The following is a 27,041-nucleotide window of genomic DNA, read 5'->3' as shown; positions in this document are numbered from 1 at the left end:
GCCAGATATGGATGTTCTGACAGTACAGAGGTGTAAAAGGCACCCTAGGCTAGAGAATTAAGGGGACACAGCTGTTCAATGGTCCAGTTTGTACTCCAGGTAATGACACAACCAGACTCTCTTAACCCACCCTAAATGAAGCCTCCTTTGGGGTAGAACATTACAGCTATCTGCACTAGCAACACCATACAAAAGAGATTTTAAGAGAGGAAGAGAAAAATACTGCAAAGGTTTGAAATTTTACCAGACAGCTACTCACCAGAGTCTGAAACAACAGTCCTGCCACAGGGTCAAAAAACAGAACCATGTGGAGAACTTCAGCACCCACAACCAAGGCTCATGCAAAGGCGGCACTTGAGGATTTCCCACAAGGATGTTCTCCCCGGAGCCTGTTCAAAGGGGGCAGCATATATCTTTTGTATTGGCCTTGGGAAGGAGGAATTCGATACCTTTGGAGCTCCCCCTTCCCCTAATTGCGGTCTCAAGTTCATCTGTTCCCTCCATTCTGAGTTTGCCAGACATGCTGGAGTCTGAAAAGGAGCTCACCTCTGCCTCTGCATTCACTCACATGCATTCAGAGGAAACACCACTTACTCGGATCCTGCAGCCATATCTGAGTAGGATGTATCTGGTGTGGTGACTCCCAGAGCGATTGCAATGCTCATGACGTCCGTCAGGGATCACGGAGTCCAAAAGGTAGCGACTGGCTGCTCCAAGGGTGGGGAGGAGCCGCAGAGCCTCGGCCAGCACGTCACGGACATGGGGAAACCTAGCAGGGAAAAAACAGTATGTTGCATTTTTGTTAACCTTTGTTATATGAACATATTTTTCCCTATACCACTCCCGCATGGGGACTTTCAGAAGAGGGGGCGAGAGAGAGTAAGCAGCTTTCCAGCAGGTGGCATGCACAACCGCCTGTGCTTGTTGCTAAACTATCACCCGCAGCCCCAAAGTCCTTCTTTACAACCCGCCTCAACCTAAAAGGAGCCAATTTGCTACTTTCTCCAAACTAAACTCAGTGCTGATTAACAGACAAGCTGTTCATTCCTTTTGCATCCAATTACTAACAGCTCTTACCTTTCCCCACAACCCTTCATGAACCTAGCCCCATCCCCTCTGCAAAATACAAACAAACCCCATTCTGAGTGGTAGGGCAATAAGGAGCCAGACGTCTTTATTTACATTCATGTCACATACACTGCCATTGTGTCCGACCTGTGGGCAGATTATTTCTAGATCACATCAAGGCTGCTCTTTACATGAGAGCCCATCCCCTGAATTCTGTAATGATTACTTGGGGTACAGCTCATTGATACAGAAGACCCCAAGCTTCCAGAATCCCATCTTGCACCTCTCCTAACAGTCAAGCCAAGTCATAGGTTACATTTTTTTCTGATAGATTAATCCAATAAGGAACACTATAACCTTACTGGTTCATTTCAGAAAAAGAAGGTGGAATCATGATCACTTCACCCTGAGAGAGCAGTTGTGGCCCACAACTCTGCTGAGTGTGGAGTGAAAAGAACTCCCAGTACTGTGACGAGAAAACCCAGGCTTAAGCTCTATATTCACTGCTGCCCAAAATTTCTGCAAAGAAAGCCTATGGAATTGATGAAAATGTCACAGACTTTTGAGGGGGAGAATACTGAATTATGTAGAAACCCAGGATAAATCCCTGCTTAGAAAACAAACTCGAGAATATAAAAGTTACTGTAGGAGGAAGCCATCACTTTCAGTCCCCATGTAAAACCTCTCCAACGCATCATCAAGGAACTACAACCTATCCTGAAGGATGACCCATCACTCTCACAGATCTTGGGAGACAGGCCAGTCCTTGCCTACAGACAGCCACCCAACCTGAAGCAAATACTCACCAGCAACCACACACCACACAACAGAACCACTAACCCAGGAACCTATCCTTGCAACAAAGCCCGTTGCCAACTGTGTCCACATATCTATTCAGGGGACACCATCATAGGCCTAATCACATCAGCCACACTATCAGAGGCTTGTTCACCTGCACATCCACCAACGTGATATATGCTATCATGTGCCAGCAATGCCCCTCTGCCATGTACATTGGTCAAACTGGACAGTCTCTACGTAAAAGAATAAATGGACACAAATCAGACGTCAAGAATTATAACATTCAAAAACCAGTTGGAGAACACTTCAATATCTTTGGTCACTCAATTACAGACCTAAAAGTTGCAATTCTTCAACAAAAAAAAAAAACTTCAAAACAGACTCCAACGAGACACTGCTGAATTTGAATTAATTTGCAAACTGGATACAATTAACTTAGGCTTGAATAAAGACTGGCAGTGGATGGGTCATTACACAAAGTAAAACTATTTCCCCTTGTTTATCCCCTCCTCACCCCCCACTGTTCCTCAGATGTTCTTGTCAACTGCTGGAAATGGCCCACCTTGATTATCACTACAAAAGGTTCTTCCCCCCCCGCCCCCCGCTCTCCTACTGGTAATAGCTCACCTTAAGTGATCACTCTTGTTACAGTGTGTCTGGTAACACCCATTGTTTCATGTTCTTTATGTATATAAATCTCCTCACTGTATTTTCTACTGAATGCATCCGATGAAGTGAGCTGTAGCTCATGAAAGCTTATGCTCAAATAAATGTGTTAGTCTCTAAGGTGCCACAAGGACTCCTTTTTTTTTTGTAGGAGAAAGGTGTGTGAGATACTCTGAAACCTACCATTTTAGGGTAACAGCCGTGTTAGTCTGTATTCGCAAAAAGAAAAGGAGTACTTGTGGCACCTTAGAGACTAACCAATTTATTTGAGCATAAGCTTTCGTGAGCTATAGGTCACTTCATCAGATGCATACTGTGGAAAGTGTAGAAGATCTTTTATACACACAAAGCATGAAAAAATACCTCCCCCCACCCCACTCTCCTGCTGGCAATAGCTTATCTAAAGTGATCACTCTCCTTACAACGTGTATGATAATCAAGTTGGGCCATTTCCAGCACAAATCCAGGTTCTCTCAACCCCCCCCCGCCCCCAACTCACACACACACACACAAACACACACCAATCCACTCTGCTGCTGGCAATAGCTTATCTAAAGTGACCACTCTCCTTACAATGTGTATGATAATCAAGGTGGGCCATTTCCAGCTCAAATCCATCACAGGGCCTAATAACATCAGCCACACTATCAGAGGCTCGTTCACCTGCACATCCACCAATGTGATATATGCCATCATGTGCCAGCAATGCCCCTCTGCCATGTACATTGGTCAAACTGGACAGTCTCTACGTAAAAGAATAAATGGACACAAATCAGACGTCAAGAATTATAACATTCATAAACCAGTTGGAGAACACTTCAATCTCTCTCGTCACGTGATTACAGACATGAAAGTTGCAATTCTTCAACAAAAAAACTTCAAATCCAGATCCAGCGAGAAACTGTTGAATTGGAATTCATTTGCAAATTGGATACAATTAACTTAGGCTTGAATAGAGACTGGGAGTGGCTAAGTCATTATGCAAGGTAACCTATTTCCCCTGGTGTTTTCCTAACCCCCCCCCTCCCCCCGACGTTCTGGTTAAACCCTGGATTTGAGCAGGAAATGGCCCACCTTGATTATCATACACATTGTAAGGAGAGTGATCACTTTAGATAAGCTATTGCCAGCAGGAGAGTGGGGTGGGGGGAGGTATTTTTTCATGCTTTGTGTGTATAAAAGATCTTCTACACTTTCCACAGTATGCATCCGATGAAGTGAGCTTTGCTCACGAAAGCTTATGCTCAAATAAATTGGTTAGTCTCTAAGGTACCACAAGTACTCCTTTTCTTTTTCCTAAAATGGTAATATAACCATATATGAAGCTGGCAGAAGGATCTAAATGAAATACATCTAAACTGTTACAGACAACCAGATGGGAAAACCATCTCCTGTTTAACTTTTATTTTATGCAAACCCCAGAAAGGTTTTACACTACACTGCTGCATTTCACAGATGCACACAGACAGAGCTGGAGCCAAAGGGGAGGACAGGGAAGACTGGGTGGACATGCGGTTATTGAGGGTAGGGCAACAAAAATGATTAGGGGTCTGGAACACATGAGTTATGAGGAGAGGCTGAGGGAGCTGGGATTGTTTAGCCTGCAGAAGAGAAGAATGAGGGGGGATTTGATAGCTGCTTTCAACTACCTGAAAGGGGGTTCCAAAGAGGATGGCTCTAGACTGTTCTCAATGGTAGCAGATGACAGAACGAGGAGTAATGGTCTCAAGTTGCAGTGGGGGAGGTTTAGATTGGATATTAGGAAAAACTTTTTCACTAAGAGGGTGGTGAAACACTGGAATGCGTTACCTAGGGAGGTGGTAGAATCTCCTTCCTTAGAGGTTTTTAAGGTCAGGCTTGACAAAGCCCTGGCTGGGATGATTTAACTGGGAATTGGTCCTGCTTTGAGCAGGGGGTTGGACTAGATGACCTTCTGGGGTCCCTTCCAACCCTGATATTCTATGATTCTATGATTCTATGTCTACACTATGAAATTAGGTCAATTTTATAGAAGTCCATTTTTAGAAACCGATTTTATACAGTTGATTGTATATGTCCACATTAAGTGCATTAAGTTGGCGGAATGTGTCCTCACTACCGTGGCTAGCATCGATTTACAGAGCAGTACACTGTGGGTAGCTATCCCACAGTTCCCGCCGTCTCCGCTACCCACTGGAATTCTGGGTTAAGCTCCCAATGCCTTATGGGGCAAAAACATCGTTGCGGGTGGTTTTGGGTACATGTTGTTAGGCCCCCCTCCCTCCCTCTCTCTGTGAAAGCAGCGGCAATCATTTCACGCCTATTTTCCTGGGTTACCCGTGCAGACGCCATACCACGGCAAGCATGGAGCCTGCTCAGTTCGCTGTCACCGTATGTCTTCTGGGTGCTGCTGGCAGACGCAGTACTGCATTGCTACACAGCAGCAGCTCCTTGCCTTCGTGGCAGATGGTACAGTAGGACGTATAGCTGTCATATATCTCCTGGATGCTCCTGCAGACCTCGGTGAGGTCGATCGGGGCGCCTGGACAGACATGGCTATCCTCCTCTTAGAGCACCAAATGGGAGCCAGAGACTCCAGGTCATTCTCTTCTTTAACTTTTGTCTCATGGAGATTCAGTCCTGCCTGGAATATCATGAGAGTTGGAAGCTTCTGCCTCAGGCTGCTCTCCCAGCCAGCAGCACTGCACAGTCGCACCTACCCCACCCTACCCCTTGCTCCCATGGCTCATGAAGCCTGGACAGTAGTAGGAGCAGTTCAGCTATAGGCTCAGCAAGTGCAGAATGGTGGTAGAATGCGCCTTTGAACGTTTAAAAGCTCGCTGGCGCTGTTTGCTGACTAGGTCAGACCTCAGCGCAACCAACATTCCCATTGTTATTGCTGCTTGCTGTGTGCTCCACAATACCTGTGAGAGTAAGGGAGAGACGTTTATAGTGGGGTGGAAGGTTGAGGCAAATTGCCTGGTGTCCAATTTTGAGCAGCCAGACACCAGGGCGATTAGAAGAGCAGCATCAAAGAGGCTTTGAAAACCAGTTTCATGACTGGCCAGGCTTTGGTGTGACAGTTGTGTGTGTTTCTTCTTGATGCAAACCTGCCCCCTTTGTTGATTTTAATTCCCTGTAAGCCAGCCACTCTCCCCCCTTCGAAATAAAGTAACTATTGTTTTGAAACCATAATTCTTTCTTTATTAACTAAAAAAAAAAAAAAAAAAAAGAGATAATGGACAAGGTAGCCCAGGTGGGGTGGGGGAGGAGGGAAGGACAAGGCCACATTGCTTATCGTAGCCACACTAAAAACCAAACTGTTTGAATGACAGCCTTCTGTTGCTTGGGCCATCCTCTGGAGTGGAGTGGCTGGGTGCCCAGAGCCTTCCCCTCTGCGTTCTTGGGCGTTTGGGTGAGGAGGCTATGGAACATGGGGAGGAGGGTAGGCAGTTATACAGTGGATGCAGCAGGGGTCTGTGCTCTTGTTGGCTTTCCTGCAGCTCCAACAGACGCTTCATTATGTCCGTTTGCTCCCTCAACAGACGCTTCATCATGACCGTTTGCTCCCCCATTAGCCTCAGCATCGCATCCTGCCTCCGCTCTTCACGCTCACTTAATTCTTTCCTGGCCTCTGCCACTGAATGCCTCCATGCATTAAGTTTTGCCCTATCAGTGTGGGAGGACTGCATGAGCTCGGAAAACGTAATCGTGAGTGCGTTTTTTTCGCCTTCTAATCTGTGATAACCTCAGGGACAGAGATGATAGGGGGATCGTAGAAACATTCTACATACTACGATTCTGGGGGGACTGCATGGTCACCTGTGCTACTGAGTTCGCCATGCTGACCAAACAGGAAATTAAATTCAAAAGTTCCCGGGGCTTTTCCTGTGTACCTGGCTAGTGCACTGGAGTTCAAAGTGCTGTCCAGAGCAGTCACAATGGAGCACTCTGGGATAGCTCCTGGAGGCCAATACCGTCAATTTGCTTCCGCACTACCCCAAATTTGACCTAGCAAGGTTAATTTTAGTGCTAGTCCCCACGTTGGGGAGGAGCACAGAAGTCAATTTTAAGAGCCCTTTAGGTTGACAGAATGGGGTTGGTTGTGTGGATGCAGTCATTTTTAAATCGACCTAATGTGGCTAAATTCGACCTAACCCCGTAGTGTAGACCAGACCTGAGGAATCCTCTTTTCTGGAAGGAAAGCTTTACTTGTATTGAATTCAGGCTCGCCCTGAATAATTTTTTCCCAGTTTATACCTCAGGACTGGAAACCAAGGGATTCCTTTATGGCTTGGAGATTACCAAGAAAACTGTCTGATGTGGATTGGCAGAGACCCACTTACTCCCTGGGTGTTTTAGGTATGCTACGAGGCATTCAGTGAACGCTCTTGGGCTACAGAAAGGCCGATTCTTTGCATTAGTAGAGATTCTCTCACATTCAAAAGTGCAGTTACTTTCCATGAGCTGGTCTGATATGAAGGCCACCTCTCTTGCAGTACAAAGACATTTCCTTTGCACTGCATTGGCACTTCTATTGCTCTCACCCTTAATAAAGAACCCACTTTAGCTCTGAGCAATATCTTGTGAGAGGGCTGTCTGTAGTGGAATAGACAGTAGGAGTACTACATGGAAGAGAACTGGCTTATCGCCAACACACAGAGATTTCTGGTAATTTCATGCCATACCACAAGGAAATCACAGAATCATAGAATATCAGGGTTGGAAGGGACCTCAGGAGGTCATCTAGTCCAACCCCCTGCTCAAAGCAGGACCAATCCCCAATTAAATCATCCCAGCCAGGGCTTTGTCAAGCCTGACCTTAAAAATGTCTAAGGAAGGAGATTCCACCACCTCCCTAGGTAATGCATTCTAGTGTTTCACCACCCTCCTAGTGAAAAAGTTTTTCCTAATATCCAACCTAAACCTCCCCCACTGCAACTTGAGACCATTACTCCTTGTCCTGTCATCAACTTCCACTGAGAACAGTCTAGATCCATCCTCTTTGGAACCCCCTTTCAGGTAGTTGAAGGCAGCTATCAGATCCCCCCTCATTCTTCACTTCCGCAGACTAAACAATCCCAGTTCCCTCAGCCCCTCCTCGTAAGTCATGTGTTCCAGACCCCTAATCATTTTTGTTGCCCTCCGCTGGACTCTTTCCAATTTTTCCATATCCTTCTTGTAGTGTGGGGCTCAAAACTGGACACAGTACTCCAGATGAGGCCTCACCAATATCGAATAGAGGGGAACGATCACGTTCCTCGATCTGCTGGCAGTGCCCCACATATACATCCCAAAATGCTATTGGCCTTCTTGGTAACAACGGCACACTGTTGACTCATATCCAGCTTCTCGTCCACTGTAACCCCTAGGTCCTTTTCTGCAGAACTGCTGCCGAGCCATTCGGTCCCTAGTCTGTAGCGGTGCATGGGGTTCTTCCGTTCTAAGTGCAGGACTCTGCACTTGTCCTTGTTGAACCTCATCAGATTTCTTTTGGACCAATCCTCTAATTTGTCTAGGGCCCTCTGTATCCTATCCCCACCCTCCAGCGTATCTACCTCTCCTCCCAGTTTAGTGTCATCTGCAAACTTGCTGAGGGTGCAATCCACACCATCCTCCAGATCAGTAATGAAGATATCGAACAAAACCGGCCCCAGGACCGACCCTTGGGGCACTCCACTTGATACCGGCTGCCAACCAGACATGGAGCCATTGATCACTACCCGTTGAGCCCGATGATCTAGCCAGCTTTCTATCCACCTTATCGTCCATTCATCCAGCCCATACTTCTTTAACTTGCTGGCAAGAATACTGTGGGAGACCGTGTCAAAAGCTTTGCTAAAGTCAAGGAACAACACGTCCACCGCTTTCCCCTCATCCACAGAGCCAGTTATCTCGTCATAGAAGGCAATTAGATTAGTCAGGCACGACTTGCCCTTGGTGAATCCATGCTGACTGTTCCTGATCACTTTCCTCTCATCTAAGTGCTTCAGAATTGATTCCTTGAGGACCTGCTCCATGATTTTTCCAAGGACTGAGGTGAGGCTCACTGGCCTGTAGTTCCCAGGATCGTCCTTCTTCCCTTTTTTAAAGATGGGCACTAAATTAGCCTTTTTCCAGTCGTCCGGGACTTCCCCGGATCGCCATGAGTTTTCAAAGATAATGGCCAGTGGCTCTGCAATCACATCCGCCGACTCCTTTAGCACTCTCGGATGCAGCGCATCCGGCCCCATGGACTTGTGCACGTCCAGCTTTTCTAAATAGTCCCGAACCACCTCTTTCTCCACAGAGGGCTGGTCACCTCCTCCCCATGCTGTGCTGCCCAGTGCAGTAGTCTGGGAGCTGACCTTGTTCGTGAAGACAGAGGCAAAAAAAGCATGGTCCAAACGCCCTCAGAATAGAGAAGGGAAGGGGGGAAGCACACAGGCAACCCATCAAATTCAAATCTAGCTGGTTGTTCAGGAAGAACAAGCAACAAAAGACCTGGATCTTTGTTGACAGTGTCTCCTTTTACACAGTTTCTTCTCTTAGACTTCTGGAGAAGAGGGGGCAAAAGGAACCAGATGAAAGATAATGCCTCCGAAATTGAAAATAAACAAATAAAATAAAATAAAATAAAATAAAATAAAAAACGGGGTGTCTCCTTCTCTGGCTAGGAGGACTCAACCCCAAAGACTGCAGATAATATCTATCCTACAAATTCTTACCAGTTTTGCTGTTAAACAAATGGTCATTCTCCAAGGGGAGATCTTCTATGCAGGTCTGAGCCACAAATAGGCTGATCGACTTAAGCTAATATTACTGGCAGAGAGTAAAGTCAGCCATCAGAATTCCTGCTGATCTACCTGATGCATCATAACAAGCTTTAGAGGAGGCAGGGGCACACGGGGCTTTGTAGTAGTGCTCACCTAAAAACTCTGTGGCCCTGAGCAATGATGGCTCTTGCTCCCTTCCTTTGAAACTCCAGGAAGGAATCAAGTAAAGGGAGCATGCTCTCCAAAAAGATGTAGCTGATTATATCAGCCAGAAAGATCTGATCATTGGCACCATGATTCCTAGTGTACCTGAGTCCATCTTTCTGCCCACATTGTCAAGCTTTCTGGCTTCTGTTGCATAGTGTGATCATCATTTAACCTCTTAGCTGCTTATAAATCAACAGGGATGGAGATTTCCAGAGTGGCTGCTGGGCTCAATATTTCTAGGACCTTTTGTAATTTATCAGATATCTTGGTAGCCGTAATGGGTATGTTCAAGTGGAGCATTCCCTTCACCAGAACTGTTCAAATGCTCAAACCATTTTATTGCCACAGCAGTAAACTCCTATTACTGGAAAAACATCAGCTGAGACAACCATGAACAAACAAAAACAAAAACAGTTTGGCAGAGTTATTCTGGTTCAATCACCTTGACATTGACCCGTGAATGTGAAGTCCCAAAAACCTATGCCAGTGTCCTGTATAGATCTAAGGGAAAGACGACTGGCAAACCAAAACACAGTAGGCAGGACTACACAAATTTGGAAAACTACACACATCTGAACAAAGTAAGTGGGTTGTATGATCATTCTCCTCTACTCTGTTAGTTCCTATCCAATCCACCCTTCCTTGTACACAACCTGTCTCTTTCTCTATCCATAAAAGCACCAGCCACACACTGGTATTTCCCTCAGATAGGGACATGCACCCTTTTCTGCTCACAAGGCCCTCTGCAGAAAGCTTACTCCACATCCCATTGACTACAGAAAACAGAATATTTAGTCTCCTATGACATAACAGAGTCTACATTGCAATTTTATTCCACCACTGAGTCAGTGACGCCCAAACCAGTGCTGAGACGTGAATCTAGGTAAATCTAGGAAGCCTTAACACCAACGGACTGGAGTTTCTCTCAGAAGAGTTTTCAAAGTACTTCTCTGACAACCCCCCACCAGCCGCGAACAATCTCACCCTTCCTGTTCAATATGTATGTGCCTTAGGGGAGACAGATTGACTAAGCATGTTGGATACTGTATGAGTGAGAAAGGTGGTAACTATCAGCATCTTCTCTGGCTGAGTTCTGAGACCAGAACTGCTACTGGATGCACTAGAGATGCTGAACAAGTTGTGTTCCACCACTTCTGATCTAAATCTTTCCCCTCCAGATGAATGAAAACTAGGGATAAGATGTGGGACACATGGACAAGAATGGCGAATGCCAGCTGTTACGCTCTAGCTCAAAATTACCTAAACAGCAACAGCTGCACTGCTTATTACAAAGGCTGGAACTCCCTTCTTTTGAGGAATACTATTGGGAAAAAGGGATTGTGGCCACCACACAGATTCCCTGGAACCCTATCAATATGAATTTAAATACAGGGATGGCACAGAGACTGAACGGTTAGTTGTGCCTCATCTTTTCCTCCTAGCACAGAATGCAGATAATCGATCCATCGTAATTATTAGATCTATCCGCAGCCTTCCATGTCACTGTGACCCTAAGACTTCCATGCCAGACCTTTAAAATGGTTATAGTCCCTCCAGCAAAGACAGACCAGAGTAAATGCTCACAACTATGTCCAAGGGCCCCTGCACGTTCCATTCTCTCTCCCTTCCTGTTCAGTGAGCACGCGTCACTAGGGGGAACAGATTTCAAGGACCTGCAGTACTACCAGGAAGACGACGACACTCAGCTTTTTTGGGTGTGTTAAAACCCAGCTGCTGTTTCTCTGCCTTCTTGTTTCATGGTCTCTGTGTATATAATGTCTTCTGCAGTTTCCACAGTATGCATCCGATGAAGTGAGCTGTAGCTCACGAAAGCTCATGCTCAAATAAATTGGTTAGTCTCTAAGGTGCCACAAGTACTCCTTTTCTTTTTGATAAAAAAAGAAAGCATCAGGTGACCAGACATTAGTCACGTTGCTTATCGCACGACTACAAGACACTTAGATATTACAGTCCTGAGAGAGCAGTATAAGAAACCTATATAGAACAGAACAGAAAGGGCCGAGGCTGAGGGGCATTACTATGGGTATATGCTCATTCTGCCAACATGATTCAGCTACAGTATCATGCTGGCTCCTGGGTGCTCCTGGATCTTAAAGTAGCAACAGCTAGTAATTCCATTCTCATCTAAATCTGACCAGGCTGCCCTGAACTGTTCCTCTTGAATGAAGATCTCAGTCATCTATGACTATGTCACCTTCAGGCTGGATTATGGCAATCTGCTCATTTTAAGGCGACATCTGCAAAGCGTCCAGAAGCCAAAGCCAGAGCAGAAAGCAAGTGCCAGTGTGTAGCCAGTGCAGTGAGATGGGGTGCTGTGAGCTCAGAACATCTACTAATTCACTTCCAGGTGCAGTCCAAGAGGGGAGTTATGATCGTTGAACTTTAAATGATCTGGGATCCAGTTATGTAAGACTTCCCTCTGCCTCACGCCATCCCCTGCATAACAGCACAGCAGCAAAGAGCGGCTGGGTGCCCTCCAGATCCACTAGAACCTAAGGAGCCAGTTCTCCTGACACTCCATGCCATAAAAAAAGTTTGGTGAGCTTCAGGGTATGGCACAAAGCTTCTTTGCTTCATCATAACATTTTTTTTAAACAAGGTGGTTTCCTGCCAGGTGAAGGCAGAGATTGTGTTTGTTAATATAGGGCTGACTCAAATCGTTTATTGTTTTTGAGAACACAGCACCCCAAAGAAGTACTTGTGTTTCAATCTCAAAGCTCCCAGCCTCTTTAACCAGACATACTGAAAGTAAAAGGTTGAGAACCCCTGGCTTTGGTCACAAGTAACCAGTACAGAAACAATTGTTGTTCCCAGAGTCTACTAGGCAGAGTCTACATTGGCTTCCCCACCCCCTAAAGTTTCCCAACACTACAGATCCGCCACTGGAAGCCCTAATGCAGACAAGCCAGCAGTTTTTTACCACCATGTTATTACTTATTTGTATTGGGGTAGTGACCCCAACCATGGACCAGGGTCTCACTGTGCTAGGCACTTTGCACAACAAAAAGAGGAACTCCCTACCCCAAGGAGCTTACAATCTTACACCATGTCATTTAACCTTGCTCAGAGATGGGTGACTCCACCCTTTGGATATGTCTACACTGCAATTGGTATAGCCTGTGTAGGCATAACACCGGCAGGCTTTGATTGAGTTAGCTTGATAAAAATAACAAGGTAGCCAGCCATATGATGGCATGGGCTAGCCACCTGAATATGTACCTAGAACCCTAGGCAGGATTGTACTTGCGCCACTAGCCCATGCTGCCCTGCTATCGTTAGCGAGTGATCCTGATCAAAGCTAACTTGTGTATGACTGTGTGTGCTGCAACTGTGTCTCCCAATTGCAGTGAAGACATACCCTTTGAAAAGCAAGCACTGCCAATTCTCCAACACAAGCCATGTGCCAACCCTCCTCATGCAGGGTTCAGATAGTCACAGGAAAGAGGGAACTAACTTATTAAAACTAAAAACAGCCCCCCCCCCCAAGTCTTTGGAAGCATAAGCAACTAGCTCTAAGACAATTCAAACCCTCAGCGGTTTAGAAACCTACTGTTTCAATTATTAGTGTCTTCGAGGAACCTTATGCTCCCCGGACAATCTCACAACTAACCAGAAAGCATTAAAATAAAGCCCATGCTTGCCATGTACTATACTTTACCTTGAAAGGCACTCAGACACTTAGGATGACAGGCTCTCTTATATGTACCTAGACAGACACATTGGCTCACCGCAGATACAGCCTCAAATAACTTAGCTCCAACACTGCATAGGACTTGGACTTCTAAAAATTATTTGAGTTATGCCTTATTCTCCCAATCTGAATCCACAATTATGCTGTGAAAGCAGGTTGGCTTCACTATAGCTGGCAAGGGAGTGCCTTATCTGCAGCAGCTGTGTCAGGTGGTGGTTTCTCAGAATGGCAGATAAAAATATTATTTGTATGCACCATTATTAATTATCAGTAACACCTACAATCTGCTGGCTGACTAATGAGACAAGAGCAAGATATAAAACAGTCCCACCCTTCTAACATGACTCTGTATCCAGTAGGGAGCTAGTGCACTGCCCTCTTCTCTTGGACCTGGGCACTGTGATACACACATTAGCAACCTGTGGGTTTGATTATTGTATTATACACGGAAATGCAGATGCCAACCATAAAACACTAACTGGTTCAAAATGAACAGCCCATTTAGAACACAACACCTCATGGCTTGTCTAGATGGACAGTGGGCAAGCTGGGATGTAAATCTATAGCACACTGGTGTGCCATGCGTTCACTGGCCATGTGGACCTTGCTGCTGCACGAAGTTCCATGGTATGCAGTAGCAGGGTCCACATGACCAGCAAATGTGTGGCACACCAGTGCACTGTAGATTTACACCCCAGATTTCCATGCCCTAACTCTACGTCTAGACAAACCCTCAGTGATGCACTAGCTCCCTATGGGATACAGAGTCAAGTTTAAGGGTTCTGTTCTCATCTTTAAAGCTGTCCATAGAAGCACCTGAAGCTACCTAAAGTTTGGTCTACACAAGGGGTGGCCAACCTGTGGCTCCGGAGCCATATGCGGCTCTTCAGAGGTTACTATGCGGCTCCTTGTACAGGCACAGACTCTGGGGCTGGAGCTACAGGCACCAACTTTCCAATGTGCCGGGGGAGGGGGGGCGCTCACTGCTCAATCCCTGGCTCTGCCCCAGGCCCTGCCCCAACTCCACCCCTTCCCGTCCCCTCCCCTGAGCCTGACGTGCCCTTGCTTCTCCTGCACGCCATGAAACAGCTGATTGGGAGGTGGGGGGAGGGAGGCGCTGATCAGCGGGGCTGCCGGTGGGCGGGAGGTGCTGAGAGCAGGTGGGAGGGAGCTAATGGGGGGCTGCTGACATATTACTGTGACTCTTTGGCAATGTACATTGGTAAATGTAGGCTCCTTTTCAGGCTTAGGTTGGCCACCCGGGTCTACACATACAACTTGCACTGTTTAGCTACAATCAGTTTTGTCACTGATTTGGTTAAACATGTACAAAGCCCCGTATGGACACACTTAAAAACTAGTTTAAATCAATTTAGCTTAATTTGGTAAATTACTGAAACCTACACAGTTACCTCCCTTATGCTTCTGAGCCAACAGTAAACAAATCTTAAGTGTGTCTATACATGGGTTTCCACTAAATTAAGGAGACACTGATTTTAGCTAAACCACTGTAAGTTGCCTTTGTAGACAATGCCTAAGTCCCAAGGGACTGCCTCGCCTCTGTGATCACAACTGCCCATCACAACAAAGAACCAATGAAAAATGGAACTATCAACCACAAGAAACTAGGAGGTGCACAAATGAGCCCTCCCAGGAGCTGGCCTAAAACTGTGAAACTCATTCACGGGAGTAACGAGAAAGGAAGTTTACTTACCTGTACAGTAAAGGCTGTTCTTCGAGAGGTGTTGTGCACATGTACAGTCCACTGAAGATGTATGTGCATTCACTCCACTTCAGCTGGAGACTTCTTGCCAGTAGCACCACTAGACAGCGCATGCACCCCTGCTCTCTTTGTGCTCTCAGGTGAGGGCATAAAAGGGGTGTGGGTGCTGACTCCTCTGTTACGTCACAGAGGTAACATCCAAAGTAGTGAGGAAGGTACGAGGGTCATGTATTGTATCTGTGCACGAAGCACCTCAAAGAACAGCTACTGTACAGCTAAGTAAATGCTTTTTTCTCCTTCCAGTGATTGTCCACATACACATTTCACTGCAGGTGACTCATCAACAGTTCCCTTAAAGCGGAAGGACTTTGGATCATCTGAACAGAGATTCGCAAAAAGAAAAGGAGTACTTGTGGCACCTTAGAGACTAACCAATTTATTTGAGCATAAGCTTTCGTGAGCTACAGCTCACTTCATCGGATGCATACTGTGGACAGAGATTGTAATACTTGCCAAAGCTGGCATCATCACAAGAGGCTTGAGTGATGGCACAGTGACTGGAGAAGGTATGTATAAATTAACATATTGCTGCTGTGCAGGTATCAGCTACTAGGACAGAGGTGGGCAAACTACGGCCTGCGGGCCACATCCGGCCCATGGGACCGTCCTGTCCGGCTATTGAGCTCCTGGCCAGGGAGGCTAGTCCCCGGCCCCTCTCCCGCAGCCTCAGCGTGCAGTGCCGTCAGCGCGGGAGGGGGCTGCACTGCGGGGGCAGGGGAGAGCAGGAAGAGAGGCTCATCTGCAGCCTCAGGGGAGCAGACAGGCGGTGCAGGTGGCAGGAGCGTGGGAAACGCAGGTGGAGGACTCAGGAGGAGCACGGGGCGGCTGCGTAGCTGGCCGGAGAGAAACGGCGCTTTCAAGGGGAAACCGCTGCTTCTCTCCGGCTGTGAGGCCTCCGCTTATGTTCGCAGACCCACATTCTGAAAAGGGCTTTAGAGGGGTGGTTGGATGGGGGTGGGGTCCCAGGGGGGCCTGTCAGGGGGCAGGGGTGTGGACAGGAGTTGGGGCAGTCAGGGAGTGTGGGGGGTAGAGTCCGGGGGGGGGCGGTTAAGGGCAGGAGGTCCCAAGAGGGGGTGGTCAGGGGACAAAGAGCAGGGGGGGGTTGAATGGGTCAGGGGTTCTGAGGGGGGCAGGAAGTGGGAAGGGACTGATAGGGTTAGTGTTTGGGGATGTACAGCCTTCCCTACCCGGCCCTCCATACAGTTCTGAAACCCCAATGTGGCCCTCAGGCCAAAAAGTTTGCCACCCCCGTACTATGATATTGCTCATAAAGGTTGATTAACGGGACTGAGCCCTGGTAGAGCTGCTTTTCCTCAATGGAGGAGAGATGTTAGCAAGACTGTAGCACAGGGGTTCTCAAAACTGGGGGTCGGGACCCCTGAGGGGGTCACAAGCTGTCAGCCTCCACCCCAAACCGCACTTTGCGACCAGCATATAAAATAAAATAAACAAATAAACAGTGACAAGTTTTTAAAGTGCTTATACACAAATACTAGAAGTCTAAATAATAAGATGGGTGAACTAGAGTGCCTCGTGTTAAAGGAGGATATTGAAATAATAGGCATCACAGAAACCTGGTGGAGTGAGGACAATCAAAGGGACACAATCATTCCGGGGTACAAAAGAAAATGCAGAATCAAATGAAACAAAAATCTTAAACGAATCCACGGGAATGGGCAAGGATGTTTCTACCTATGTCCAGTCTTGTGAGGTGTGCCAAAGAGTGGGAAAACCCCAAGACCAGGTCAAAGCCCCTCTCCAGCCACTCCCCATCATTGAAGTTCCATTTCAGCGAGTAGCTGTGGATATTCTGGGTCCTTTTCCGAAAAAGACACCCAGAGGAAAGCAGGACATACTGACTTTCATGGATTTTGCCAGCCGATGGCCGGAAGCAGTAGCTCTAAGCAACACCAGGGCTAAAAGTGTGTGCCAGGCACTAGCAGACATTTTTGCCAGGGTAGGTTGGCCCTCCGACATCCTCACAGATGCAGGGACTAATTTCCTGGCAGGAACTATGAAAAACCTTTGGGAAGCTCATGGGGTAAATCACTTGGTTGCCACTCCTTACCACCATCAAACAAATGGCATGGTGGAGAAGTTTAATGGAACTTTGGGGGCCATGATACATAAATTCGTAAATGAGCACTCCAATGATTAGGACCTAGTGTTGCAGCAGTTGCTCTTTGCCTACAGAGCTGTACCACACCCCAGTTTAGGGTTTTCCCCATTTGAACTTGTACATGGCCGTGAGGTTAAGGGGCCATTGCAGTTGGTGAAGCTGCAATGGGAGGGATTTACACCTTCTCCAGGAACTAACATTCTGGACTTTGTAACCAACCTACAAAACACCCTCCGAACCTCTTTAGCCCTTGCTAAAGAAAACTTACAGGATGCTCAAAAAGAGCAAAAAGCCTGGTATGATAAACATGCCAGAGAGCGTTCCTTCAAAGTAGGGGACCAGGTCATGGTCTTAAAGGCGCTCCAGGCCCATAAAATGGAAGCATCGTGGGAAGGGCCATTCACGGTCCAGGAGTGCCTGGGAGCTGTTAATTATCTCATAGTATTCCCCACCTCCAACCAAAAGCCTAAGGTGTACCATATTAATTCTCTAAAGCCCTTTTATTCCAGAGAATTAAAGGTTTGTCAGTTTACAGCCCAGGGAGGAGACGACGCTGAGTGGCCTGAAGGTGTCTACTATGAAGGGAAAAGTGCTGGTGGTGTGGAAGAGGTGAACCTCTCCATGACCCTTGGGCGTATGCAGCGACAGCAGATTCAGGAGCTGTGCACTAGCTATGCGCCAACGTTCTCAGCCACCCCAGGACTGACTGAATGGGCATACCACTCCATTGACACAGGTAATGCTCACCCAATTAGAGTCCAACCTTACCGGGTGTTTCCTCAAGCTAAAACTGCTATAGAACGGGAGATCCAGGATATGTTACAGATGGGTGTAATCCGCCCCTCTGAAAGTGCATGGGCATCTCCAGTGGTTCTAGTTCCCAAATCAGATGGGGAAATACGTTTTTGCGTGGACTACCGTAAGCTAAATGCTGTAACTCGCCCAGACAACTATCCAATGCCACGCACAGATGAACTATTAGAGAAACTGGGATGGGCCCAGTTCATCTCTACCTTGGACTTAACCAAGGGGTACTGGCAGGTACCGCTAGATGAATCTGCCAAGGAAAGGTCAGTCTTCACCACACATCTCGGGCTGTATGAATTTAATGTACTCCCTTTCGGGCTGCGAAATGCACCTGCCACCTTCCAAAGACTTGTAGATGGTCTCCTAGCTGGATTAGGAGAATATGCAGTTGCCTTCCTTGACGATGTGGTCATATTTTCGGATTCCTGGGCAGACCACCTGGAACATCTACAAAAAGTCTTTGAGCGCATAAGGGAGGCAGGACTAACTGTTAAGGCTAAGAAGTGTCAAATAGGCCTAAACAGAGTGACTTACCTTGGACACCAGGTGGGTCAAGGAACTATCAGCCCCCTACAGGCCAAAGTGGATGCCATCCAAAAGTGGCCTGTCTCAAAGTCAAAGAAACAGGTTCAATCCTTCTTAGGCTTGGCCGGTTATTACAGACGATTTGTACCGCACTACAGCCAAATCGCCGCCCCACTGACAGACCTAACCAAAAAGAAACAGCCAAATGCTGTTCAGTGGACCGAAAAGTGTCAGAAGGCCTTTAACAAGCTTAAACCGACACTCATGTCTGACCCTGTACTAAGGGCCCCAGACTTTGACAAACCGTTCCTAGTAACCACAGATACGTCCGAGCATGGTGTGGGAGCAGTTTTAATGCAGAAAGGACCTGATCAAGAATTCCACCCTGTGTTTCTCAGCAAAAAACTGTCCGAGAGGGAAAGCAACTGGTCAGTCAATGAAAAAGAATGTTACGCCATTGTCTACGCTCTGGAAAAGCTACTCCCATATGTTTGGGGACGGCGTTTCCACCTGCAAACCGACCATGCTGCACTGAAGTGGCTTCACACCGTCAAAGAAACTAACAAAAAACTTCTTTGGTGGAGTTTAGCTCTCCAAGATTTTGATTTCGACATCCAACACATCTCAGGAGCTTCTAACAAAGTGGCTGATGCACTCTCCCGTGAAAGTTTCCCAGAATCAACTGGTTAAAATCGTCCTTGAGATGTAGAAAATATTGTTAGTCTTTATGTACTTGGTAGTATATTTAGAGATGCATGTGTCTTATTAACTCTGTTTTTCCTAGAGCTCCAGGAAGAAATCCCAGCCAGTGTTTCACCCTAGCTGAGATTTGGGGGGCGTGTCATAAATATAAAGGGAAGGGTAAACCCCTTTGAAATCCCTCCTGGCCAGGGGAAAGCTCCTCTCACCTGTAAAGGGTTAAGAAGCTAAAGGTAACCTCGCTGGCACCTGACCAAAATGACCAATGAGGAGACAAGATACTTTCAAAAGCTGGGAGGAGGGAGAGAAACAAAGGGTCTGTGTGTCTGTCTATATTCTGTCTTTGCCGGGGAATGGAGTCTTAGAACTTTTAGTAAGTAATCTAGCTAGGTACGTGTTAGATTATGATTTCTTTAAATGGCTGAGAAAAGAACTGTGCTGAATAGAATAACTATTTCTGTCTGTGTATCTTTTTTGTAACTTAAGGTTTTGCCTAGAGGGGTTCTCTCTGTTTTGAATCTAATTACCCTGTAAGGTATCAACCATCCTGATTTTACAGGGGGGATTTCTTTATTTCTATTTACTTCTATTTTTATTAAAAGTCTTCTTGTAAGAAAACTGAATGCTTTTTCATTGTTCTCAGATCCAAGGGTTTGGGTCTGTGGTCACCTATGCAAATTGGTGAGGCTTTTTATCCAACATTTCCCAGGAAAGGGGGGGGTGCAAGTGTTGGGAGGATCGTTCATTGTTCTTAAGATCCAAGGGTCTGGGTCTGTAGTCACCTAGGCAAATTGGTGAGGCTTTTTACCAAACCTTGTCCAGGAAGTGGGGTGCAAGGTTTTGGGAAGTATTTTGGGGGGAAAGACGTGTCCAAACAGCTCTTCCCCAGTAACCAGTATTAGTTTGGTGGTGGTAGCGGCCAATCCAAAGACAAAGGGTGGAATATTTTGTCCCTTGGGGAAGTTTTGACCTAAACTGGTAAAGATAAGCTTAGGAGGTTTTTCATGCAGGCCCCCACATCTGTACCCTAGAGTTCAGAGTGGGGGAGGAACCTTGACATGGTGGCATGAAGTGAGCTGTAGCTCACGAAAGCTCATGCTCAAATAAATTGGTTAGTCTCTAAGGCGCCACAAGTACTCCTTTTCTTTTTGCGAATACAGACTAACACGGCTGTTACTCTGAAACCTGTCTCTATGGATAGTAATTCCATGCTTTAATAAGACTATAACAGTAGGGATCTATTATCGACCACCTGACCAGGACAGCGTAAGTGACTATGAAATGCTAAGGGAGATTAGAGAGGCTATCAAAATAAAGAACTCAGTAATAGTGAGGGATTTCAATTATCCCCATATTGACTGGGGACATGTCACCTCAAGACGAAATGCAGAGACAACCTTTCTCGATCCTTTAAATGACTGCTTCTTCGAGCAGCTGGTACAGGAACCCACCAGGGGAGAGGCAACTCTTGATCTAGTCCTGAGTGGAGCGCAGGATCTGGTCCAAGAGGTAACTATAACAGGACCACTTGGAAATAGTGACCATAATATAACAACATTTTAACATTCCTGTGGTGGGAAGAACACCTCAACAGCCCAACACTGTGACATTTAATTTCAGAAAGGGGAATTATGCAAAAATGAGGAGGTTAGTTAAACAGAAATTAAAAGGTACAGTGACTAGAGTGAAATCCCTGCAAGCTGCATGGACACTTTTCAAAGACACCATAATAGAGACTCAACTTAAATGTATACCCCAAATTAAAAAACATAGCAGGAGAACCAAAAAAGTGCCACCATGGCTAAACAAAGTAAAAGAAGCAGTGAGAGGCAAAAAGGCATCCTTTAAAAAGTGGAAGTCAGATCCTAGGGAGGTAAATAGAAAGGCGCATAAACACTGCCAAATTAAATGTAAAAATGTAATAAGACAAGCCAAAAAGGAGTTTGAAGAACAGCTAGCCAAAAACTCAAAAGGTAATAAAATGTTTTTTAAGTACATCAGAAGCAGGAAGCCTGCTAAACAACCAGTGGGGCCCCTGGACGATCAAGATACAAAAGGAGCACTTAAAGACGATAAAGTCATCACAGAGAAACTAAATGAATTCTTTGCTTCAGTCTTCACAGCTGAGGAAGTTAGGGAGATTCCCAAACCTGAGCTGTCTTTTGTAGGTGAGAAATCTGAGGAATTGTCACAGATTGACGTGTCACTAGAGGTGGTTTTGGAATTGAGAATCTTAACAGTAACAAGTCACCGGGACCAGATGGCATTCATCCAAGAGTTCTGAAAGAACTCAAAGGTGAAACTGTGGAACTATTAACTATGGTTTGTAACCTGTCCTTTAAATCAGCTATTGTACCCGATGACTGGAAGATAGTTAATGTAACGCCAATATTTAAGAAGGGCTCTAAAGGTGATCTTGGCAACTGCAGACCAGTAAGTCTAACGTCAGTACTGGGCAAATTAGTTGAAACAATAGTAAAGAATAAAATGGTCAGACACAAAGAAGAACATAAATTGTTGTGCAAAAGCCAACATGGTTTCTGTAAAGGGAGATCATGTCTTACTAATCTATTAGAGTTCTTTGAGGGGGTCAACAAACATGTGAACAACGGGGATCCAGTGGACATAGTGTACTTAGATTTCCAGAAAACCTTTGACAAGGTCTCTCACCAAAGGCTCTTACGTAAATTAAGTTGTCATGGGAGAAGAGGGAAGATCCTTTCATGGATTGAGAACTGGTTAAAAGACAGGGAACAAAGGGTAGGAAATAAATGGTCAATTTTCAGAATGGAGAGGGGTAACTAGTGGTGGTCCCCAAGGGTCAGTCCTAGGACCAATCTTATTCAACTTATTCATAAATAATCTGGAGAAAGGGGGAAACAGTGAGGTGGCAAAATTTGCAGATGATCCTAAGCTGCTCAAGATAGTCAAGACCAAAGCAGACTGTGAAGAACTTCAAAAAGATCTCACAAAACTAAGTGATTGGGCAACAAAATGGCAAATGAAATTTAACGTGGATAAATGTAAAGTAATGCACATTGAAAAAAATAACCCCAACTGTACATACAATATGATGGGGGCTAATTTAGCTACAACTAATCAGGAGAAAGATCTTGGAGTCATCATGGATAGTTCTCTGAAGACGTCCATGCAGTGTGCAGCGGCAGTCAAAAAAGCAAACGGGATGTTAGGAACCATTAAAAAAGGGATAGAGAATAAGACGGAGAATATCTTATTACCCTTATATAAATCCATGGTATGCCCACATCTTGAATACTGCGTACAGATGTGGTCCCCTCATCTCAAAAAAGATATACTGGCATTAGAAAAGGTTCAGAGAAGGGCAACTAAAATGATGAGGGCTTTGGAACGGGTCCCACTGAGGAGAGATTAAAGAGGCTTGGACTTTTCAGCCTGGAAAAGAGGAGACTAAGGGGGGATATGATAGAGGTCTATAAAATCATGAGTGGTGTGGAGAAAGTGAATAAGGAAAAGTTATTTACTTGTTCCCATCATATAAGAACTAGAGGCCAACAAATGAAATTAATGGGTAGCAGGTTTAAAACAAATAAAAGGAAGTTCTTCACTCAGCACACAGTCAAACTGTGGAACTCCTTGCCTGAGGAGGTTCTGAAGGCTAGGACCATAACAAGGTTTAAAAGAGAACTGGATAAATTCATGGAGGTTAAGTCCATTAATGGCTATTAGCCACGATGGGCAAGGAATAGTGCGCTCCTAGCCTCGGTTTGTCAGAAAGTGGAGATGGATGGCAGGAGAGAGATCACTTGATCATTACCTGTTAGGTTCACTCCCTCTGGGGCACCTGGCACTGGCCACTGTCGGTAGACAGGATACTGGGCTGGATGGACCTTTGGTCTGACCCAGTATTGCCATTCTTATGTTCAGTATTTATAATGGCGTTTAATATATATAAAAGTGTTTTTAATGTATGGGAGGGGAGCGCACTCAGAGGCTTGCTATGTGAAAGGGGTCACCAGTACAGAAGTCTAAGAACCCCTGCTGTAGCAGAACTTAATGAAGTCAGAAATCCAATGTGAGATTTGCTGAGCTGATAATGATTGACCCTTAACTCTCTCACTGTAGGGTACAAAAAGGCTCAGAGGTGTCCTGAAGGACCTAGTGTGGTCTAGGTAGAATGCCAAAGCGCTATGAAAGGGGTTTCAGGAAAACTACTTAAAGATGAATAGCTTAGGCTTGCTCTCCACTACACACTTATGTTGGTATCACTACATCCCTCAGGGATGTGGAAATCCCAGGGCCATAGCTAGTGCCTCTCAGGGAAGCGGTGTGCCTACGCCGATGGGAGGCCCTCTAGCATCAGCATAGGCAGCGTCTGCACTAGGCGCTGCAGCTGTGCCACTGCAGTGCTCTGTGTGTAGACAAGTCCCTAGCTCAGATGGAAACTGACCTGACTTTAGGGATAAAATTTAAGGTGTGATCTAAGGGAAACCTAGTCTTTATGAAAGACCATGAAAGAAGGGTCAAGCCAGGAAAGCCTGAAATTGTTAAAATTTTCCTGTGGAAGTGATTGCCACCAGAAACAGTCTTCACAGACAAAGGTAGTGAGGTTGTAGCCATAGGTTCAAAGGAAGGTCCTTTGAAGGAACTGAGAAAGAGGTGGTGGACACGACTCTTTTATGCCCTCACCTGAAAGCATGAGGTGAGCCAGGCGGATGTGTCGCCTAGTGGTCCTGCTGGCAAAAGTCTCTGATTTGAGTGCACTGGGTGCACATATACTGGCAGTGGAATGTACATGTGCACAAATCACTTGAAGGAAAAAGTACTAAACTTTAGCACAGTGCTTCTCAAACTTTTGTACTGGTGACCCCTTTCACATACCAAGCCTCTGAGTGTGACCCCCCAATAAATAAAAAATTCTTTTTAATATATTTAACACCATTATAAATGCTGGCGGGAAAGCGCGGTTTGGGGTGGAGGCTGACAGCTCACGACCCCCCATGTAATAACCTCGCGAACCCCTCAGTTTGAGAACCCCTGCTTTAGTGTCTCCTATAGTAAATTATGAAGATACATAAAAATCCGTCCAATATAGGGACAGAGGAAAACCTCTGCCTGTGCATTTCTTTCACAACCAGTAAGGATCTCAACATAACCATAAGAACGGCCATACTGGGTCAAACCAATGGTCCATCTAAGACCAGTAACCTGTCTTCTGATAGTGGCCAATGCCAGATGCTTCAAAGGGAATGAACAGAACAGGCAACCATCTGATCCATTCCATCATCCGCAAACAGAAGCTAGCGACATTCAGAGCATGCAGTTGCATCCCTGACCATCTTGGCTAACATCCCTTGATGGATCTATCCTCCATGAACTTATCTGGTTCTTTTTTGAAACTTGTTATAGTTTTGGCCTTCACAACATGCTCTGGCAACAAGTTCCACAACCTTCTCATGGTCACCGCTGAGGCCATGACTGACTGAAGTATCCACGACATCCAGTGCAGACTGCAACACAGTCTTAGCCACCAAGCAGCCTTCGAAGATGAATGCCCAAAATTCCTCCGATATGACTGATGGTGATGGACGGACAGACAGTGCCGCCACGATAACACTGGCAATGCTGACAGCACGGGTGCCAAAGAAGTTCCCAGCGCCAAGGACATCCCTTGTGCTGAGCCCAGCACTGTACCCACTTCCACAGACAGCGGAAGGGAAACACCAGTGTTCAATGCAACAGACCGACAGATTCAGCAGCCTGCCCAGCTAACAGGGTTATACAACACAGCCATGGCAAAGTCCCAAACCAAGGGAGAGGTCAGGACAGAAAGGCAGAGGTGGTCCATTGCCACCTTATATGCTGCTGGCTCAGAAACAGCCAGTGCTGGACTCAACAGATGCCCTGGGGCCAGAACCAGAGTCGATGGTACAGGGTCTCAGACTTACTTGTGCAATACCAGGGTAACGGGACCTGCTCCATCCCGTGCACCAGCATTTACTCTGTGCCAATCCACATCTAAATTCCCTCTAAGCTGTGCGGCCACCTATTAAGCCCCGTGCAGAGGCTCAGGGCTGAGGTGGGGAAAGATGCCTCTCCCCAACCATGGAGTTGCTGCGGTGTGGAGAGGCGTCCCTCTGTGCTAGGCACAGCGCAGACCTGCCCCAGATATGCCGTGGCTAGGGGAGAGAAGCCCCTCTCCTGCCCCGGCCCACCCCAGCCCGAGCTGCCGCGCCCAATGAGAGGTGCTTCTCCCCCAGCCCCAAGCTGCTGCGGTGAGAGAGGGCTGGGGGGGGGAGTCCTCTCTCCCTAATGCAGCCCTGGGGTAGCCTGCACTCCAAACCCCTATCCCTGGCCCCACCCCAGAGCCTACTCCCCCCACACCCCAACCCTCTGACCCACCCCAAACCCCTCATCCCTGGCTGCACCCTAGAGCCTGCACCCCAACCTTCTGCCCCAGCCCTGAGCCCCCTCCCACACTCTGAACCCCTCGGCCCTACCCCGACCACATGAATTTTGTTATGTGTCCCAATATGAAGGTGATGTGTCACACCTCACCTCCTTATTAGTGCACATAACAAAATTCATTCCACACACAGACATAAAAAATTAAGAGGGAACACTGGTCCACGCTCCTCCTGAAGATTCCCCACATGAGATGGAGTGACCTCTATCAGTCTAAAATGACTTTTCCCTCAGCACACTTGATGTGGAGCAATGCCTCCATCTCTTTGGAGAAGCGCTAGCTTCAGGATGAGACGTGGCAGTAGTCTCAGAACCCGAGGGCAGCCTCTGATCCAAAGCAGGCTGCATGGCCTGTTCAAGCAGTGCTGCTTTAGATGAAGATCCCTCACCACCTGAGTCCATTTTGTGAATGATTTGCAAATTGAACCCTGCTTCTTGATGTGGGTATCCCCTAAGCACAGTTCTTTCCCACACGACAGACAGTTTAAACCAGGGGTGGCCAACCTGAGCCTGAGAAGGAGCCAGAATTTACCAACGTGCATTGCCAAAGAGCCACAGTAATATGTCAGAAGCCCCCACAATAGCTCTCCCCACACCTGGTCCCAGCGCCTTCCACCCACCGGCTGCCCTGCCGATCAGCGCTTCCTCCTCCCTCCCTGTACTTCCCAATCAGCTGTTTTGTGGCGTGCAGGAGGCTCTGGGGGAGAGGGGGAGGAGCGAGGGCACGGCAGGCTCAGGGGAGGGGGTGGGGGTGGGAAGGGGTGGAGTGGGGGCAGGGCCTGTGGCAGAGCCAGGGGTTGAGCAGTGAGCGCCCCCCGGCTCACTGGAAAATTGGCGTCTGTAGCTCCAGCCCCAGAATCGGTGCCTGTACAAGGAGCTGCATATTAACTTCTGAAGAGCCGCACGTGGCTCCGGAGCCCCAGGTTGGCCACCCCTGGTTTAAACCCTGATGAGGTCCATCACCAGGAAAATACTTAAACTAAGCTAGCCAACAGTATACCGATTGTACTAATTAACTGTATAAACCTAGAAAATTGTAAGGTTAGGAACCACATGAAGCTTTGACTCCAGCCACAGGCAGTAAGAAAGAACTCGGGGGGGGGGGGGAGGTGAGGGGCCATCTCATGTAGCCAGGGACGGGCTACAGCCACGAGTGCCCCCCTCTACCAGTACTGCTAAAGCAGTGGTCCCCAAAATGTGGGTCACACACCATTAGTAGGGCACAGAGGAACATTCAGGAGGATGCAGGGGGGCCCAGTCAGCCCCCATGTGGTGCAGGGGCACCACTCAGTCCCACTCTGCCCCCAGCTCCACTATGGCCCCACTCTCAGCCCTGGCCCCAGCCCCTGGCTTGGCCCCCAGCTCCGTTCCTGGCCCCAAGCCTTGGCCACAGCTCTGCTCCCAGCCATGGTCTCCAGCCGCAGCCCTGGCTCCCAACCTCAGATGGTCCCAGGGCAGGGACACAGACAGGTTCCA

General features: G+C 47.0%; 1 protein-coding gene across 3 annotated transcripts in view; it reads right to left on the bottom strand.

The window, feature by feature from the left end:
• Nucleotides 1-27,041, bottom strand: part of SETD5 (SET domain containing 5) — a 163,788-nt gene that overhangs the window by 101,498 nt on the left and 35,249 nt on the right. For all 3 annotated transcript variants that reach the window (XR_007357844.2, XM_048859395.2, XM_048859394.2), the window contains exon 2: nucleotides 595-769. Coding sequence is in view for 2 of the 3 variants with exons in the window: in XM_048859395.2 (XP_048715352.2) it covers nucleotides 595-665 (71 nt within the window). In the remaining variant the exon portion in view is untranslated. The remainder of the gene's footprint in view (nucleotides 1-594; nucleotides 770-27,041) is intronic.

This window comes from Caretta caretta, chromosome 7, assembly GCF_965140235.1.
Source record: "Caretta caretta isolate rCarCar2 chromosome 7, rCarCar1.hap1, whole genome shotgun sequence".
Classification (NCBI taxonomy): Eukaryota; Metazoa; Chordata; order Testudines; family Cheloniidae; genus Caretta; species Caretta caretta.
This window is presented reverse-complemented; position numbering and strand designations above follow the sequence as displayed.